Here is a 21209-nt window from a genome sequence, read left to right as displayed (position 1 = left end):
TTATGCCAGGCACTACCCAACCACATCACATAAAGCAAATTTCTTTGCAGAGCTCAAGACATAAATACGCAAGGAAAGATCACAGGTAGCAGAGTAATGGAGTTTTTGAGTGGAGCAGTAAGATACTATTAGTCAGAGCCAGAGAGCCCCCAAAAGCTATGAAAATGGGCTGTAAATGTGCAACATTTGCTGTAACATAAAGCATTTGCCTAAACAAATATATGGCCACAACTTGCTTTGCATAAGTATTGCTTATGCACACTAATAGACTGAAATCACTGGAAAAATAAGAGCAGGCTGCAGCAGGGGTTTTGGTAAAGAAAAGAGCTGCAAATTATGGCCAAGAAGATAATTTTATCCTAGAGTTGTATCATCAAGACTTATTGCTATGAAATGTTTTGGATGAAGATCGGTCCACAGCAGAGCCAGAATGATGCAGGAAGTGCCTGTGCTTGGCTCTCCTTGTGATCTCACTTGGAACAGACCTCAGGAAGGCAGTAATTGAAAGTCTGTTAATTATAGAATAGAGAAAAAGCAGGAATCAAGCTGTCATTTCATTTTGCAACTGAATGCAATATAATTACTGTTTTATTACCAGGATAATCTTAGTGAGGAATCCCTACTCTCATTTACACCTGAGGTAAAACTCAGGGAAACAAATCAGGGCAGGCTGGGGACACAGTATGGATCCTGCTGCGAGGTGAGTGGGAATCTACAGGAACTGTGCAGCAGAGAACAAGATCCCTGAGCACACCACTGAGTAGGGTGCATCCCAATCCTCCCAGCACTTGTCCATCCTTATCCTCATGCAGCTCAGGAACTGGTTGGGTGGTTGGGTCACGCAAAGTTGGGTGGTTGGGTCACTGCCGGCTTCCAGCAGGCAGTCGCTGAATAACTCTGCAAACTGAGGGCTCAAAAAACCTTCTTTGAAGCCTCAATTAGCAGCATTACATCCAGGTGAGATGCCTTGCCCAGGGCAGCAGGATAGGAAAGGGTTAGAGCCCTCCAAACTCCCAAAATAAATCAAAATATTAATCTGGACAGCGCAGAAGACTGAGCAGCTCAGGCAATTCTGACTGCAAGAGTTTTACTCGCAGGCTAGAAAAAGCCTGAAGTAATGGGGGACTAAAATGGGCAGAATTGTAATTTAGTAAAGCCAAACTCTGAGTAAACCCTGGATTCAAGCACAAGAATAAAAATATGAGCTTGTTACAACTTCACAGGTATGAGTAGATTTGATGGGGAGGAACTTCAAAGGGACCAGAAAATCCCCACCCAAAATAAAGGAAAACAAAGGACTTTATTTGGATGAATAAATTATATTTAGGCAGAGGCCAATTAAAAAGGGAAAATAATTTGTTTGAAATTATTATAATGAGATGTTTGCAACTCTAATGTATTTTTTAAGATTAACTGAAAATATTTACTTTTGGATAAAAAGAAAGTATTAATGCTACTTATCAGGATAGCATGTTCCTGCTCCCTCTCCAGGCTCAGAAAATTTTCAAATAGTTTTTTTAACCTGTAAAAATACAGCAAATAAAAAAAGAAATCAGCTGAACAGATATTTTCTTTTTGCTTTTTTTTTCTTCTTTTTATTATTTGGTTAGTAAAGCAATCTGAAAAATCCATTATCCACACAGTTACTTCTTGTTTTGAACCCTGCTAGGTTTTTTTATCCTTTTAAAGGTCAGTGTAAGCTTACCACTAGTCCTTTAATGAGAAAATTGCTTTATCCACTTTAAAACACAATCATTTCCTGGATAATCCAGCCTTGGAAAATGAAACAGTTGTTCAGAAGGAAGAAAGATATTTTTCAATCTTGGCAGTTTCTCAAAAAAATTTATTATTATAAAATTATTAAAATAAAAGTCACAATGGTGGCCTTATTGTCATGGAAGTCACTTCAAAAATTAGCTGGTAACTTACCACTGGGAAAACTTCAATGGATGCAAATATTAATTTAAGAAGAAAGTACTCATGGAGTTATATATTTATGTGATTTATCAGATATGAATGCCATGGAATCTGAAAGCAAGCTAAATAACAGCACAAATAAATATTTATAGTGTTTCTAAGTGGTCTTAAATTACCTCTGCCATCGCTAACATCCTGCTTTGAAATTTTAGTGTATAGAAAGAGATGTTTTTTATTGCATAAAAAGAGCTTCAATTCACTTTTTAATTTTTTTTTAATTTATTTTATTTAGCTTTTTTTATTTTTTTTTTCTGCCTCTTCAGATCCTGTTCCCTTCTGGGGCATTTGTTCGAGCGGACCTGAGCGAGAGGGGAATGGGAGTGACAGTGAGGACACCGGGCAGGGACTTCAACAGCACCCGGGGCTTGTGTGGCCTCTTTGATGGGATGGCTCACAACGACCTCAACAACGTGCCTGAGGAAGATTTCGTAGAGGAGTGGAGGTACAAAGCCACAGAGATCCCACCCAGGAGATGCTCTTAGCTGTTGGGAAGGAGGAAAGTTTGACAAGAAGGTATCACAGATGCTTAGCGGAAAGATTTTTGAATGTAGAATCTGAAGAAGGAATAGAGATGGAAGCAAGTTTTGATATGGAAGAAAAGAATTGCTGAGCCAGTTTTACTGGACAACCCAGGAGGCAAAGGGTGTTTGAGTTAGAAGGGGTTTTATGGCTTAGAGCAAAGGATAAACTCACCCCAAACAAGAAGATATTTTTACCAAGCATAAAGATAGCACAGGCAAACAAGTCAGCAAATGTGGCAAGTAGAAAAAAGGTCTCAGAATTTTCCACTGCAAGAAAACTGAAAAACAACTTCCAGCTTAAACTGTACTAACTTTTAGTGATTGGAGAATAGTAACATGAATATGGTAATTATAGTAGTTATGATAGGCTATAGATAAAAGTTAAGGTATAGATTGGTTCTGCTATATTAAGATGCTCAGCAAAGAAAAGTCTATAATGCATTGTAACCAAAACCAAAGGGTCTCCAGGCCTGCCTGCAGCTGGAGCTGACAGCTGTGGGCACAGGCTCTGTCACCCACAACCCTGGGCTGCTGTAACCTCTTGGATGGGATAAATTACATTTTGGAGAGCCACCTGGAGTCCTGCATCCCTCTTTTTGGCTCTTACACTTAGCAGTGTTCCAAATGGCCTTGATGGGTTTATTTCATTACAGAGTCCCCTAATGGCCTGACAGAGAGATCTCCCTAACCTAAGGGAGAGGCCTGAAGACCCATCTCCATCCCAGCAGCACAGGGCTTAATCTTCAGTCAGCACAAAACACATCAGCAGTTTCCAAGAGAGAAGTTTTATATTCACAAGTGATGCCATGTTAATAGCTGTGTTAAGATCCCTCTCAGCTGTTAAAAAAAAAAAAATGCAGTTCTCACCCACCCTTGAAAATGTAGGTAGATGACAACAGGGATTAATTAAGGGTTTCATATTTCTCTTGTTCTTTTATTCCTGAATGCTAATTACAACATGTGAGTATAGATTAAATGTTACATTTTGACAAAGTCTGGTAATATATGTACCATGCTAAAACCTAATATCAACTCTACTAATAATGACAGTGAGCTCTGAAAACTTGTACTTTCTGGGACAGTTATCTGGAAACACAGGAGTGTAACTCTGACATCTCCCTGTCACAGTCCCTGTCCCTATCCCTGCTCCTGTCCCTATCCCTATCCTACATTTTAATTCCTGTTTCTGAACTTCAAACATGCCTAATAGGCGCCCCTAAAACCAAAATGGGTTTGCTTGTGTAGCCTGGTTTGTGAAGTAAGGAAAAAGAAGGCAAAACACTAACATAGCACTTAATCTGTACATGGAAGCTCAGCACAGTCCTATAAGACCAACAAATTTTAGACTTCTTACGCTTCAGAAAATAAACAAGCACCTCTTTCATATTCTAGTTCTATTCAGTGGGCCTAAGTAATGGCTATCTAATCTCTATTTTGGCCTGTCATTATAAATTCTACTATTTATAAGTATAATAAATTTATTTAAATTCAAAAGCCATCATTAACATCCTAATAATGGGGTAATCACTCAGAGATTGCTTCTGGGAAGGCAGATGGAGAAATAGCTTGGTGCAAGAACCAGCCAATAACTCACTGCCCCAAAAAAGAGCTAAAAGGTCCTTAGGAGAACTTGCTCAAAGCAATTTTGTTGAAAAAAGCTGAAGCCAAAGCACAGTGCAAAGGAATTTAGTTATGAAACACTGAGGAGTTTTCTAGGGCTGTGTGATGGGGATTCTTCAGGGAAGGGAGAAGCTCCTGCTAAGTGAGAAGGGCAGGAGGGCTGGTGAGTTTCATCTTGCACTGCTCCCAAGGATGGATTCTCAAGGACCTCTCAGACCTCTCTTTCTGTATAGAAAAACCAAACCAACAGAGAAACTGAGGTCACCTCCAGAAGACACTGGATCGTTCTCTGATCCACTCACTGAGAAACAGCCCAGTAAAAAACAAACCCTAGAGGGTGACTTTTCTGCTGCTGTTTTTAATTTCATTTTAAATAACCCTGAAAGCATGCTAGGCTTTCTGCAGCACCTGAAGCCATCTGAGTGCCCACCATCTGGCAGTTCAGAGCTTTCCCTGGCTCCCACCCCTCTCAAGCAGCTGCAGGGCCCTGCATGCACAGATCAGTTTTACACACCAGCTTTCCAACACAACTTTTAAACAGTAAAACAACATCAGATCTTCCCAGCCACTAAATAGCAACCAGAGAAGAGGTGAATTTTAAAACATGTGATTTAAGTAGGCAAAATAGAATCTTCAGACATTTAAAAATACGCCAAGAGACCAGCAGAAATGCTGTTAAATTCTGGACACTTTCTCTGTAATAGCATCCAACTCAATTGGATGAAAAAAAAATTTCTTTAGTTCTTCCTGGATTATAGTGGGTGGCTCAGAAGAATGACAGTCTGGTTATCTCATGCAGGGGACAGAGGGCACATTTGAGCTCACTGAGGAGCAGCTGTATATGCATGGCTGTGAGGAAAGTGGGGTTTCCTTTCTTTCCACACCATACACCTCTGTTCTGTGTTCTGACCAAAAGAAGGTAATTGGTTTCATGTGGGATAAACAGAGGATTTTGTTTCAGTAAGACATCAAAGGAAAAGACTTTCATTTTAGTGAAATTTTCATTGGTGCATTAAGTTTCTGTCCTGATTCTGGACCAGTTTATGTGGTTGATTTATTTTTTTATTAAATAAATAATACTTACAATAGTCTCTAATTTATGTATTATTATATCAAATTAGGATATTCTTCTGCTGCCCTAGTCTAGATTTAAATGTACTTGATGCTGAATCAGGGAAGCTTCAGGGGCAGATAACCCCTCTATTAGAACCAGAGGAATGGAGTGTGAAGGACACTCATTCAGACACTGAAATGTTTTGTTCAAAGGACAAATGTCTCAATCACCAAAACCATTTTATTTTCCTAGACTATAGAGAAGTGCAGAACAGCTTGTGCATTTCCATGATCATGAAAACCACCCTTTTGTCTCATACTGTCTCCTGCTGAGCCCACACTTTGGGCAAAACAGTTCCATAAATGATTGTGCTCATGTTTCAGGAGGAGAAATTGGTTCATTTTGCCATTGTCACTGAGATGTTCTGTTTTAAAGTCATGATTGTGTCAATGATCAAAATGGTAATATCAGATGTGCCATTTAAAATGTATTTCTAACAAATTGGATAAAGGCAATTACAGTTTCCAACAACAGTATCTAGTGTTTGGCTCCAATATGTTGGCAAATGCTTTCCCTTTCCTGAAACCCCAACATTCTGGCTGTAATACAAAATTAATGCCAAAATAATTTTAATTTTTGGTGCTCTTTCAAATTTTTCCAGTAATGACATGCTGCAAAATATTGGGACAAGAAACATATCCTTTCCTGTGAAGCTCTAGGATTCCTCTTGTGCTGCACAAACAAGATCAATAAGAGATATGAGATTTCTGAAGAAACTTGAATCACAGCTGTTTATTCAAACTGAAGTCTCTAGAAGTTCATCCATCATTAAAGACTAAATTTAAACAGGGGGAAGAGAATCATCTCAGCTTATATGATAGCCTAACCCTATGATCAATAGAGAACTGTTTTGTGTTGAAAGAAAAAAAAAATCAGAGAAAACTCTAGTAGAAGGAAAGAATGAAATGAAGTATGAAAAACAAAAATGGGGGAAGACATTTAAAAGAAAAAAGTTAGCAATATACATCTTAGAGGACAGATCAGGCACACAGATAAAGATGATTTTCATAATATAGGATTTGAAACAAATATGACTTTTTTGTCATTCTCCAAGAGTTAGCTGTGACATCCAGGGACAAATCCAAGGCCTTATTTCATGTATAATACACAAAGGGTAACCTGCACCTCAGAGAAAGTCCTGCAAGGAGAAGTCAAGCAGTTGGGCAATGCTCCAGCAAACCACTTAAACATCTGGTACAAAAAGTCTCCATGAAGGGCTAGAAAACACACAGGACAACTCAAGAAGGGCAGTGCAAAAGTGACTAAAGAAAACAGGTTAAACTTTTTTCAAGTTTAAGCATTTTTTCAAGTACTTTTGTAGATTGGGAATTTATGCTTACCCTACCCTCAATGAAAGTTTTCTTTTATGATAGACTAATTTGTTGGAAGTTTTCTTCTTCTAATCCTTTCCTATTTTTAAATCAGAATTCCTCCAGGTAAGAGTTTATTTGACAAGACTCCAGCACCCTCTGAGAGGAAGCAAAGGAAAAGTTTCTGCAGATGCCAGAAGGAGAGCACCAAGCCTGTGCCTGTGGCAAACACAAAATTTGCCTTTCAGACTCCTTCCCCTGAGCCCTCTGGTTGCCATCATGACCATGTGGACCTCAGCTTTGCAATCCCATATCTGGATGTTACATCTGAGTTTGTCACTCACGCAGAAGCAGACCCAACTTTGAGAAAAGATGGGAAACCACCAACCAAGGCTTTTGGTCAAAGATATTTTTCTAAATCACTCCAAAAGCGAAGAAGCCCCGAGGTCCCACTAAAGCCCCTCCCACACAATGTTTCCATGAATAGCAAGACCTCCATTGACTCTACCAAACCATCAGGAGAGCTAAGGAAAGCAAAAAGGCAAGACAAGCACTACAAGGACTCATCCTTTCACCCAGTGCAGGGCCCAGCCCAGAGACACTCCGAGAGCTTTGCATATTTTTTCCCTGAGGATTATTTTGAAGGGGTTCGGATGAAAATTCCACTGTCATGGCCCACTCCCAATGGCCTGACTGCCACCAAAGCTCGGGAGATTTGCCACCAAACTCTTGTAAACTCCACCATTGGCTTGGCATGCAAAGGCCTCCTGGCCAAACACCTGGATGAGACAATCGATATTTGCCTGTTGGACCTGCAGCTCAAAGATGACGCGGCTTGGGCGAGGCCACTGGTCGCCCTTTTGGAAAATGAGTGTGAAAGGAGAGTGCTGGGGAGCAGGAAGGGAGAGTTCCCTGTTGGAAACCAGCCCTCTGCTTCCTGGGAGGAGATCCTCGCTGCTCTCCAGTGTCCCTGCACGGAGCTGGGCTGCCACTGCCCTGCAGGCCGCAGCTCCCACCACTGCAGCTCTGCCAAAAGTGAGTAAAGCCTTCTTTCCATACTGGCAGTGAGTAAAGCCTTCTTTCCATACTGGCAGTGAGTAAAACGTTCTTTTCATATTGGCATTATTAGGCAGAACATCTGCACGGAGTTGTTTGCTCTTCAAGCGGCACTACCAGTTAGGTATTTGATGAATTAGTAATCAGGTTTTGACCTTGAGGAGCCAATCAAAATATCTGGTTGGCTGGTCCTTCGTGCTTTTTTTTTTGCCTCAGTAACTTTTTAAAAATGGATTTTACAAGCCCCTTAGCAAATTGGTTTTGCAGAAGTGATTTTCTTTACATCTGATCTATCACTGGCAAGCTGACAAGCAGGCTTCTCACACAAAAAAAAAAAGAGGAGCATCCTGCTCACCTTGTGGTCAATATTCATGTAAACAATGTAGAGATATGTCTTTCTTTTTTTTTTTTTTTTTGTTCAAGAGGCAATAAAGTTTGAACCTAATTTCAAACACTATACTAGTAACAACACAAAATTAAAAGTGACAAAATGAACAAGTAACCTTGCCAAAACCATCAAATAGGGTCAGTCTAGGATCAGTCACCATGGCTTAGCTGAGACATCCAAATCTCCAGCGAGGCCCAGGGGCTCAGTGGCACATCTGACACCCCAATGCATTTATTATCAGGGATGGGATCGCCCATATTCTTCACATTAAACATTACTTCAGTGCATGGATTTAAAGAAGTTAAAATATATCCTGACATCCTTTTTTCTGTTAATGACAGGCTAAAATGTGTAGAATAACTTCCCAAATATGGAAGAATTAATTCTCTTTCACACAGAGAAAAACTGACACCAGGGACTGAAAAGTGAGTTGAGCAATTTTGAAGCAATTGCCCAATATACAATTCAATGTTTAGCTTATTTCTCTGTGATACAGAGAGGTTATGGGGCTTGCTTGGGCCAAATTTTAAAATTTTATTTTTCTATGGCTGAAATCTCTCAGATGAGAGGAAAATAGCTTCAATATGACCTTTCAAGTAAAAGCTAATGGCACCTTGTCTTCTTGCTGTGACATCAAATATAAACAAGGACAGAGAACAGAGCTCAGCCTGGGATTGCACAGGGAGGTGAGAACTGGAAAACAAGCACACATCAGCTGTGGAAAACACCCCCAAAACCATTGCCTTCCTCTCATTGCCTTCCTCTGCCCTGACTGCTTTTTCTGCCTCTTGCTGCCTTTGCATTGTACATTTTCAATGTTCAGCTGGACAGGGTGCTGGGCCATCTTGTGTAGACAATGCTTTTTCCTGAGCTAGAGAAAAATTGAGAATAAAACAACCCATAAAAATTAAAACCAAGGTAATAACTGGCATGCTTAACTTTCAGGATATTCTCCCTTGTCTTTGGTATAAAGGCAGAGAAGTTAGGAGAAAACTTCACACAATAAATTCATCTCAACATTAACTACAGAGAGGAAAAAGTGGTGCAACTGTCTAGAGTGAATCAGTGGAATGAGCTGCATTGAGGTCCATTATTAAGGACTACTTATTAAATAATTTATTAGTGATTTAGAATATTTTTCTATATATTCAATAATGGAGAAGCTGTTATATATATACATACATATATATATACACATACATACATACATATATATACACACATACATATGTATGTATGCATATATATGAAATTATCTGATCTTGCGAATGAAATATAAAGCAGAACTATACGTACAGCCTGAGGTCTGATCCCCTACAAGGAGAAATAAAATCTTAGTTCTGGCATGCCAATCACCCTGACATTATAATACTAAGAAAAGGTCATCTAGATAATTTGGTACAGTCAATCAAGGCAAGCCTCCATGGGAGTTTCACCTTTAGCTGTTCTTGATTTTTCAACTTAATTCAAAATATATTTAAGGTTATTTGCTTGTTTTCACATTTCACATGCAGAAATGGAATAATTTAGATTGGAAAGGATCTGGGAGATCATGGAATCCAACCCTTAACTCAGCACTGCCATCTCCACCACTAAACCATGTCCCCAAGTGTCACATCTGAGGTGGTTTTTTGAACACTCACAGGCATGGTGACTCCACCACCTCCCTGGTGTTCCAATGCCTGACCACCTTTCCAGTGAATACGCTTTCCTTAATATTCAATTTAAACATCTCTTGGTGATGACAGCACCAAGATCCTCTTGTCCTGTTGCTCTTTACTTGGGAGAAGAGACCATTCCCCACCAGGTACAACCTCCTCTCAGATAGTGCAATAAAATCCCCCCAAGCCTCCTTTTCTCCAGGCTAAACACCACAGTGCTGTTCCCCTACAAATCCCAGGGTCCATGGGTGATGGGACAGAGGTGAAAGCCCAGCAGCACCACACAGCAACAATCAACCTCTCAAATGTCAATTCACAGGACTGGAGGTGCTCAGAACCGAGGTCCTGCTCATGTCACTAAAGGCTTTCACTCCAGAACTGGTTACTAGAGATGAAGAATTAAGATAAATATCAGAAATAAAGCTGTGTGCTCCAACCAGAGCAGCTTGAGCCCCATCCCTGGGAGCTCAGGAGTCCTGGCCTGGCTGGCAGAGCCCAGGAAATCAGCACAGGTGGGATAAGCCCCTGAGCTTTGTGACTAATGAGTGAGGGCTCTACAGGAAGGGAAAGAAAGGAGGAGAAATTAAGAACTGAATTAGGTTCCTGCAGGACATATAAAAGCGCTGTCTCTTTCACTTTCTTTTCAAAAAGTCAGGACAGAAGAAACAGGAGAATGAGTGTTGATCTCAGAAATGATGAGTTTTAAGGGCTATTGCTAGGAAAAAGTTATTTTCCAGGAGAAGCTACAGGAGTAATGAAGGAGGCTTGCTTAGGCCAAATTTTAAAATTTTATTTTGCTATGGCTGAAATCTCTCAGATTAGAGGAGGCAACTCCTTTTGCTGGCTATATATTTTCCCATCAGTTACAAAACAAATCTCTGTCTAATTTCCTCAGGCTGGAATTATAGATGTGAATTAAAACTCCCCCAAGATCAAGGAGGCCATCAACATAATTCAAATATATTTTCCAAGGTCACCCAACCTCAGCTACGCTGCCAATACAGAACAGTGTATTCCGCCACTGGTTTTGGCCAGCAGACACACCCAAAAAGATGAGTCCTGCAGTATTTTTAGGAATCAAAATACAGGCCATGGTATATCTGAAGTGATTTCAAATGAAAACAGAAATGAAGAGAGAAGATGGGAAGCGTGGCTTGCAGACAAGTTCACTCCTCTGTTCTGGCTGACTCCAACAGGAGCAGTCCAGGTGGCCAGAGCTATAATTATCCTCGCACGGAAATCACTATTTGGAGCTGAAAGGCACCTCTGAAACTTGGCAGCACTCCAGCAGCTTAGAATTTCTTAATGTTGCTTAACATTTCATAACCCCCACCCTCCCCCCAACACCTGTATAAGGTGCTTAAAATGTCATTACCACCTGTAATTAAAGGCAGAATCCAATTACAGCAGATAGCAAATCGGGCTGGTGCTTACCATTTGTATATATTGACCATGTTGCTTATTAAAAAATATCAGGACTGGTAAAGCACAAATAGAGTAATGTAATATGCAGATTGTATGAAGCTCTAAAGAGCAATTACAAGATAAAAGGTAATGAGGAGTAATAACGACAAATTAGTTTCAGTGAAGTAATGACACTTGAAGTTTAAATTTCTACGTGGAAAGTTCTGTGGAGAAAAAAAATTAACCAGCAAAGAAATCAAAGCCAGCAAAAAATGATGGTGAGAAGGTGAGAAGGGAATGTTCACCTTCCACACTGACAGAGATCCCATTTTCATATCAATACATTTCAGTGGTGATATTAAGAGGGGCTGTGAACCCAACTGCATTTTCAGAGCTGTGAACCACAACCACACAGGTCCCCCAGACCCATCTGCTACACCCTGGTATTTTTAGAGTGGTTACACAGACCTTTCTGAATTCAGCAGTCTGCTTTGGGTCCTGTTCATGTGCTGTAATTAGATAATATGAATTAAAGCACGCAATATTTTTTAAAATTTATTTATAATGAGCGAATTTATGAGGTCAGCTATTACAGTTCCTCAGGCTGGGTCTTCCAATGGAAAATGCCTCTCCCCCTTGGAAGAATAAGCTTAGAGGTTTGATCAGACCAGGAATGTAAGGTCAGGTACATATTATAGAAATCTTACCATTTGTGTAACTGTGATTTATTTTTAAGCTTAATTCTCATTTTCAAAGACAAAGAATGAGGAAGATATTGAAAGAAAATACTTAATTTTTTTCAGGATCCCCAGGTGAAAGGAGACAGAGCATTTCAGTTGTCTACATCAAACTCCAATCTGTTTTGGAGATTGGAGCATTTGTACGGGAGCCTCCTGGCTGAAGTAAATATTTTTCTCCCCCTTGAATCAATTCAATGATCTTAAAATTCCAGATCATAATGATTATGTAAGGGCTGTTAGGAAGTCAAGTAAATTAATACTTTTTGGTATTTTCAATATGTGTTTTGCTGATAAGATGCAGAGAGAGCCATCAGGGTGTGTTGGCACAATAGATGGTGTCCTTGCATAAATTAAAGTAAACAAATTAAAATATTATGCAAAGTAAAATATACATCTTAGACTTTTCAAAGGAAATATAATCCATTTCCTAAATCCCCAGGATATCTACAATGAGAAATATTGCTCACTGCGTGTAAGGCTGGTGTTCCCTGTGGCTGGGACCAGCCTGTGGTGACCAGACCTTCCAGGGAGACTTCCATTTAATAGCACCACGAGGGCCCCAGAAACAGTTACCAGAAACTGTGACCCTTTCCACAAGAACTGATCATGTTTTTTTTTCAAATCACTTGGGCTTGTAAACAAAGAAAAAACAACCAGGCTTTTTGCTAATATGGCAAAACGTGTTCTATGGCAGAGAGGATGCAGTACACTTTAGCAATTCCATTGATTTTTCAAAATTGGATTTCATAAGAAGAGTCAAATGTGCTTGTGAGAACAGCAAAAACCATTCTTGCTGTTTTAAACTTTTCTCACCAAACTACTATTGCTATAAAAAAATGTTAAATTGCATTATCCCTGAAAAAGCCCTTCTTCTTTTCAAATAGTAAGATATTGGGCTTAATTCTACTCTTCATTATAACAATTCCATTGACTTTGGTGGGCACAGTATTAACAAAATCACAGTTCCTGTCACTTTGATGAAGTTAGACTATCAAGACAAAAATCAGGTCTCTTTTTCACAAGTCTTCTTTCTTTTTTTCCCTTTTTCTCATACTAATTGTTGACTTTTCCACCCCACAATGTTGAATTTTCCTGTCTATCCAGCTGAGGGAGGTTTGAAGCTCTGCACTGCCTGCAGCCTCCCCATTCCCTCTCCTGTTTAAAGGTTCACTCAGCAGCTGATGGGTGTGAGGCTGTGTTCTTGCACTGAAATTTAGAAGCTGGGGCATCTGTTTCTATCAAATACATTTTTGTTCAGTTGTGAATCCTGTAAGGCAGGGAATATTTGAAGCAGATCCCTGTGTACCATTGCAGTATAAACCACATTTTAAAACACAGCTCCCCTCTCACTGGGACTGTGTTCTTTACACTGGGTTTAAAGATATTAAAGATATATTCTTATTTCCTTTAAGCTGACATTAAAGAAGACTCACTAAGATATCAATACTCCATAAAAGAGGTTCTATAAAGCTTGAAAATGAAAACTTTTCTTTTGAGACCTGTTATCTGCACTTACTGTGAATTTTTCCCCTCAGCTTACCAATATTGGAAAGTAGATAAAGAATAAATACGAAGACACATATTATGCAATTTAAGATTACATTGTGTTCAGTTAGTCAGCTTTTTCCTACATAAAACAATTTATGATTTAGTACTGAAAGAAAACTGGGGAAAATATCTTTAAGATGTTTGCTTGCAAAGCACACTTTCCTTCTCCCAGACATCTCCAGAGGAGTGGTCCTCATCGTCATTGAGGCCGTGGCACAGGATGCCCAGAAAAGCTGTGGATCTCCCATCCCTGGAAGGTTCAGGGCCAGGTTGGATGGGACTTGGAGCATCCTATTTGAAGAAAATTATTCTACAGTATCTTCAGTTCTGGGCCATAAAAATTTAAATAAATACATTCTTCTCAGCAAAAAAAACAGAGCCAGTATTAGCAGACATAATTTTAAAAGGTATAATGAATAAATATCAGGCTTTGAGATCACTTGTCAAAACATCAATTTTTGAGCCTAGGACTTGTCACCTTTTGAAAATAGCACTCTTGTTCTTTTAGAGGAATGAACACCTCCAACCACAAAAGTTTTAGTAAGAACCACGAAACTTACAAAAGAAAAACAGTTTAGAATCAAAAGAGAAGAAAAGCACAAACTTTAACTACCACAGATGCATCCCCACTGACACCCACATACTCTGCCCAGAGAAATATTTTTCTCAATTACATCAAACATCTTTGTGGGCAATTCTCAGGGACTGGGGACTTCTTGCTAGTTTTGAAGCCTTTCTTCTTTTCATAGCAGTTTTACTTTAGTTTTTGCTGGAGCAGATGCAATAAACAAGCATCTGAAAAGGCAAACATCAATACCAGCTTTAATCTATTGTTTAAAGTCCCAGTTCTTTCCATTTGAGGCACAGACCTGGCTGAGCAGGAAGAGGACTATTAGCATTAAAGTTGCAAAGCCAATAGAAAATGAATTTTAAAAGGATATCAAATCTTGGTGATAAGGGACATGGAAGGTTGCATGCTCAGTGATCCATAATATTCCCTGCAACCCTGGGAGATCAGTCTTTTCTGCAGATTAGTTTATTTGCTTTAATGCAAAATGAAAACAGGGAAAACAGTCCAAAAAACCATGTAGCTAAACAAAACTATTTTCCAAAGAATATAGAATTAAATTTTAAAATTTTTAAAAATATTATAGGTTTCATTCAAACTGACCAAAGCCAGACACCCCAGAAGCACACCTATAACTTCTTTATATCAGGTACCATAGGAAATTTCAAACTTAAATCTTATTAAATCCAAAAGAAAACAGAAAGCCCTGAAATAACAGCCTCCTTCTCCAAATACTCACAGTGCACATACAATATAAACAACACATTCACAACAGTTTATAAACTAGAATTAAAACTTACAAACCATTCAAAAGTCTGGTTTAAGTTGACCAAAACCAAAAATTCAGAGCAAACCTTTAAGGCCTTTACATAATATTTTATGTTGTGTTAAGAGCTCACAGTCCACCAGATACAGAACATTCAACCAATTGTGAACAAAACCCCAAGTGTAATAACCAGATTTAATCTAATTCAGTAACTTTAAACATGGGAAAATTACTAAAACCAACTAACTGGGGACTAGAGTGGACATAAGGACCAAGATAACACCACGATGACCCAAATCCTTTTTGTGGCATCACTGCATTCACTTTTAGGAAGCCTCAAGAAAATTCCAAGAGTTCTTCCCTAAAGTGCCTTTAAGGGACCAAAACTGAGACTTGCTTTGGTGTGCCAGTGAGCACCATGAATGCACAACCAGAACTTTACACAAGGTCACCTCTCCAGGCCATCTGGAAAAGAAGAAATATTCTGTAGTCAACAGCACAATCCTCTTCTTTTCTATTGCTGAAGTACACTGCTAGCAAGCCTTTTAAAAATAGAAGGATTAAATAAACCTAAAATGTCACAGTGAGTTTTCTAAAGCAAAAAATAATCTACCATATTGTTGCAGCACATGGATGCTTTCAGTGTGAAATTGAGCCAGGCCATTTCTCACATGCAGGGAGCTCTTGCAAAATGTTTTTTCCCCACTCTCTCTCAGGGCTCATTTTTGCAATCCATACTGGGTACCAAAGCAGAAAACCAGATTCACTCCATGCCAGCAAAAGGTCACAGATCTAGAGTTTGGTACTATGGAAACAGAGTTGTTTAGGTTGGAAAAAATCCCTGAGGTCTGTGAGTCCAGCTGTTAATCCAGTAATACCAAGGCCAGCACTAAACCACGTCCCCAAGTGCCACATCTACACAGCTTTCAGATACCCCCAGGGACAGTGACTGCACCACTTCCCTGGGAGGCCCATCCCAGTGCTGACCACCCTTTCAGTGTAGAAAGTTTCCATAATATCCCATCTAAACCTCCCCTGCTGCAATTTGAGTCCATTTTCTCTTGTTCCGTCACTTCCTAGCTGGGAGAAGAGACCAACCCACACCTTGCCCCATCCTCCTTTCTGGGAGTCATAGAGGGATGGTCCCCATGAGCCTCCTTTCCTCCAAACTGGACACCCCCAGCTCCTTCAGCTGCTCTGGTCCTCTGAGACCTGGCTTTGGAAACAGGAAAAACACAGTTTTCCTTCAGAAAGCAGGGAGATCACTGATGTGCAAGAGTTCTGGCAAAGAACATATGGCTGCTGGTAGTTTTTTTCTTAGGGAGGATTAGCACATAGATAGCACAAGTTCTAGGAGACATGCATTCCATGATTGTGTCTATGATTACCAAAATAACATTATACACAAAAGAAATACAATATTTGTGCAAACATTTGGATGGTGGCAGACTCGGAATTGCTCTATCCAAGCTGTAGAGATAATTGAGCATCAATTTGCTCTAATGCAGAACCCTCATACCTGTGGCAGCTGGAGATCCACATCCACACCAGCAAGCTCTGGCATGGAAAGTTGTTCAATCAGCTGCCTGATTCCAAGGAAAGGGCACCTGGGCATCATGGGCCATTTACTTTCTCACTTCAGCAAAGATTTAACCCAACCCAGCACTTATCATCTGGTTCATGATTTGTTTTTCATGGCTTAGATTGCTTATTTATCATCCCCTTTAAGAAAAGCAGGGCAGTTCCTTTCCTTTTCTTTATTCAAACAAAATTCCTGCTGGTTTCAATTTCAGGTCTGCTGCTCCAGCCCAAAGCCTCATGTGTAGTTTTCAAACATTGCAGAAGAAAGTTTATTTGTGCTGGGATACTTTTCTAATCAAATAGTAAATCCAACATGAACCATTTCAATATGTCAGTAAGACTTCAATAAGTGTAGTTTTGCAATATTCTTGATTTGGTGTCAACTGACTTCATTTTACTTATAAATCTGTGCATATTATTTACATAATACAATGCAAAAAATACCTGTAAAACCAACCATGTATTTATGGGGGGGTGGGGGTTTCAGTCTATTATTTAGCCTGTGCTCCTTGTCAGGTTTGATTCATGTAAATGATTACAGAATTAAACTACACAGTCAGCAACTCCGAATTTACTGTTCTTTCCTGTAAATTCCTACTAGAGATGGGAGGAGAAGGAAGGGAAGGCAGGGGAGGTGTGCCTTGAGGGCAAGCATTGAAAACCAAAGAGGAAAGATCCTTTATTCTGTCTGGAGGCCTCTGAGATTTCCACCTTCAACTCCAGACCCTTCTCTCCAACTTATCTCAAGACACTTTCATGAAAACACAAGATTTTTTTTTACTTTTTATCCCAAACATTTCCTGCTGTTCACACTGTCCCTACACAATGTTCTGCCAGGTGACAGATGCATTTTTTTGCATTTATTTGCTGTGGGTACGGACTGGGCACTGGAAATGCAGTGGGATGTCCATGCCTGATCCAGTGGATGTGCACACACAGCTACCCAAATCCTCCTCCATAACTGCTGCACCAGTCACACATCTGAGCCTCAGGTGCCACCCTGAGCTTCAGTTTTTAATCTGCTAGTAAAAATCAAAGCACATTTTTGGCCTATAGGCCATACAGAGAAAAGAAGGAGGATGTTCTGCCCTGGATTTCATTGTATTTTGACATTCACGCTCCCTAAACATAAATTATTAATGTTCATATATATCGTACTTTTCACAAGCACCTTCCAAGAACTGCCTGATTACCTACAGATTTCTCTCCTCTCTACAGACATCAGACATCCATCCCAGGTCTCCACAACCTCAGCTTTCTCTGCACTTTTGCCCTCACTCTCACCTTTGTGATGTTTCCCAGTTCTTTTTATTGCTCCTTCCCTCCAGTCTTTACCTGAATTACTTGCAGCCCTTTTGCTGGGGTTTTTCAGGCTCTCCAATATTTCCTTCTGATGTCAGCACCTCTCTGCACTTCCAGCTCCCCCTCCATGAACCACACCTTGATCCCTGTATCCCCAGCAAGAACAGGGTCTGGATGTTGGAGTGCCCAGCTGCCAACTGCCAGGAGCCTTTTCCAAAGCCAAGGGAATGGAGATTTCCTCTCCCTTTTTTTGGTTGAAACGGCAAAAATTCAAAACCACTAGAAAGCAGAGAGGAAGACAGACAGAAATGCTCATTAAAACCAAATGCTTAAAATTCCTAAAATTTCTACACCCATTACATGTGGCATATATATATATATATATATATATATATATATACATATATATACATATATATATATATATATATAAACCCTTGTCAATGTTTATGTACTGCCTATACTGACGTCTAAAGGCTGAACTCCAGTATCCATTTCTTTAAAAAAGAGACATTGTAATTACTTCTATTTTCCATCAGATTAAAAATTTTTAAGACACTGATGTTTGTAGTTGTTGCCAAGTAGTGTTTGCATTAAGGAAAGGACTTTCCAGGATGTCATGTCCTTCCAATGAGGGGTCTGGGGATGCTCAGAGAGCTGGGAGGGGACACCAAGAGGACAGCTGACCCCAAATGGCCACAGGGATATCCCATTCCATTTGGCATCACTCTCAGTACATAAACTGGGAGAAAAGCTGGGCAGGGATCACTGCTCAGGTACTTGGAAAGTGTGAGCAATTGCATTGTGCATATATTCTAAATATTTTATCATGATTATTATCATTACTGTATTTTCTTCCTTTTTTCTCCCATTAAACTGCCCTTAAGTCAACTCCCACATTTTCTCACTCTCTCCCTTGTGATTGTCTCCCTGATCCTGCCAGGAGGAGCAGTGAGAAGTGCCTGTGTGATATTCAGTTCCTGGCTGGGGTTAAACCTTGACGAGGGTGTACAGAATGGTTTGAGAGAAATAAGTACAAAATGCTGAGCTGATATCGTAAGGCACTGGGCACCGAGAGTGCTTTTGTGGAACAGGAAGGGCTGCAGGAGCACATTCCTGTGCCCCACTCCTTCCCAGGCTCTGAGATTCTGCTTCACCCACAGAAGCCTGAAAATCTGCAGTGATAATGAAAACATTAATGCAATCCAAGCTGCCTCAGTACTAGTGGGGCTAACTATTAAAATCTCATGAAAAACATAATGAAGCATTTTTATTTTTTAATTTTTATGCACTAACCATAGAAGAAGGCAATTTATCAAAACCAGTCACTACATCTGACTAATAGTTTTGTACATTACAGGAATCCACCAGTAAGTGACGAAAGCTGATAAGCTGTAAACGATTTCTCTTCTTGTAAATATTGCAAAGTGTCCAGCAGTGTTGGTAATACTGCTGCAATAAAATCAATTTTTTAAAAAATGAAAGAAAAGCTAAAAGCACTTCAAAAGTGCAGGGGAAAAAAGTATTTTCTCTCTTTTTTTCATGTTTATGTTGCTTTCCTTCCTTTTTTCCTCTGGAAAAACACAAGTCATATGGCTGTGTTGTTACAGGCTGCAATCTGGTGGGATGGCAGTGTTTAAACAGCATTTTTCCTAATGACAGCCTAAATGGCAGAGCCCTAAAGGAACAGCAAGGTGCTAGAAAAGGTTATCAGCTCCACTCAGGGCATTTTGCCCCTCAAATCAGAGCTGAACTAAGGTACCATTAAAATATCAGGTGATGGAGAGCTTCTGTTTTAGCCAAGCTGCAGCTCAGAGAAAACTGATGGGCAATGTTGCTTTGCCAGAACAGTGGGGATGGGGCAGGGGAGAGGAATCAAGCGGAGATAACAACTGGGACAACACTCTGCTGGTGAACATCTTTCCCAGAGCTCCTGGTCATGCTCCTGCTACTAAGTGTTGTTCAGGAGACAAGAAGAAAGTGTTCTGATTTGTATTACTTGTCATTATAGTGGCTTCTCCCAACCACTAGATCTACAAATAATATAAATGAAAATATTCAGCCACGATCCCAACCGATTCCTATTATTGATGTATGATATTGGAGCCATTCTGAGCCTTGTGCTACCCAAGAGCTGTTGCAAATATCTACCAAATTATAATTTTTCTTAATTAAGGATGTGAATTCTGACATACAATGGGCTTGCATTTTTCCTCTGTTGAAATAACCCCAGTATGAAAGCAAAGAGCAATTTTAAAAGGTGAATACCCAAAGTACAACAGAACCCAAATGAAACTTTAACTGAGAGCCATAAAACACTTTTAAAACAGTAATGGGTGGAAGTCAGCCTTGTAAGAGGGCCAGCACAGGCTATACTTCACTTAAGCTCTACTTAAGGCTTTAATGTAGCATTTAAGTGAAACTTAGCTGGTGCACGACCTTTGTGCTGACACAGTGCAGAGCTGAGTGCTACCATTAATGATTTAACCCTCACAAGAAAGCTTTCCTTTAAGGATCCTTTTACTGCCAAAACTTTATGGGGAAAAAACCAACAAAAAGCCAAAAACTTAGGTCTGGCTTTTTCCCTGCTTTTAACACTCCAAGGATCCTGGTGGCATGGTCATCTCTTGTTCCCATATTTCTCTATGCTATGGGATGAGGGCTTGTCCTCTTAGCTGTGCTCCCATCCTGTTGCCTGGATCAGGGATGCATTGCCCCTCTTACCTGGGTCAGGGATGTATTGCCACTGGATACTTAGGTCAACAAATGTTTTAACCCTGGACACCTTTTAACACGAAGCCACAGCTTCAGAGAATTGAATCAAGAGCCCTGACACTCACATCTTGCAGCACTGGGTGCACAGGACAATATTTAAGGGAGATTTGCTGATTCCCCTTCTGACAGCTGCTGTTTCCCTGTTCAAGAGAAATCCACAGGGAGGCAAGGAAGACTTCCTTAAGGAAAAGTATTAAACCACAACAACCAGGAACAGCTACAACAAAATCTCTGCTGCAGCAGAGCAGAAGAGAGTGTAAGTGCTGCTCTCTGAAGCTCTGTATCCATCTGACCCTGCAGAGCCAGCTTTGGAAATCACAGCCCTGGAGAACGGGGGTCTCTGCGATGTCCGCGCCTCGGAGTGCAGCAGGATCCGGGTGTTTGGCCTCGGCTTCAGAGACTCTCCCAGCCTGCACTGCCAGGTCACCAGGCTAATTGTAAGCTACCTCCTCTAAAATATGAAATATGGATGATACAGTCCAACACTGACATGTTTATATAGAAATGTTTTACTCTGATCTGTGCTATCTTCCCTCGCTGTTTGAGCAGTGTTTCACCTTCCAAGCCCACTGCCAATGTGTTTGCTGCAAGTGAGGGGAGCTGAAGAGGCTCAGACCTTTCCAGACCTTCCATCCATTCACAGCTATGAATTCTTGCTCATAACCTCTGTAGAATTTTGTTTGACTTCTGTTTGGTTGAGGCGCTCTGTAGTCCATTGAAGCCTGACATCACAATATTATTTCTCATTTTGTACATCTGGAATCATGACACTTGGTAGTTTTCCTAAACACATTTAAATGTTAAGTTTTGTGGTTGAATATAGGGTTTCCTCACCACAGTTACAGAGGCTCTTATTTGAATTTTCTTAGTCATACTTC

At 40.1% G+C, this 21209-nt stretch overlaps 1 protein-coding gene across 1 annotated transcript in view; it reads left to right on the top strand.

Annotated features, from left to right (window-relative positions):
* The window catches only part of LOC131560789 (von Willebrand factor D and EGF domain-containing protein-like), a 172950-nt gene that overhangs the window by 79532 nt on the left and 72209 nt on the right, over window positions 1-21209 (top strand). The window contains exons 10-12 of the mRNA XM_058809741.1: window positions 2241-2419; window positions 6658-7577; window positions 20632-20768. Of these exons, the coding sequence (XP_058665724.1) occupies window positions 2241-2419; window positions 6658-7577; window positions 20632-20768 (1236 nt within the window). The remainder of the gene's footprint in view (window positions 1-2240; window positions 2420-6657; window positions 7578-20631; window positions 20769-21209) is intronic.

This window comes from Ammospiza caudacuta, chromosome 8, assembly GCF_027887145.1.
Source record: "Ammospiza caudacuta isolate bAmmCau1 chromosome 8, bAmmCau1.pri, whole genome shotgun sequence".
Classification (NCBI taxonomy): Eukaryota; Metazoa; Chordata; class Aves; order Passeriformes; family Passerellidae; genus Ammospiza; species Ammospiza caudacuta.
This window is presented reverse-complemented; position numbering and strand designations above follow the sequence as displayed.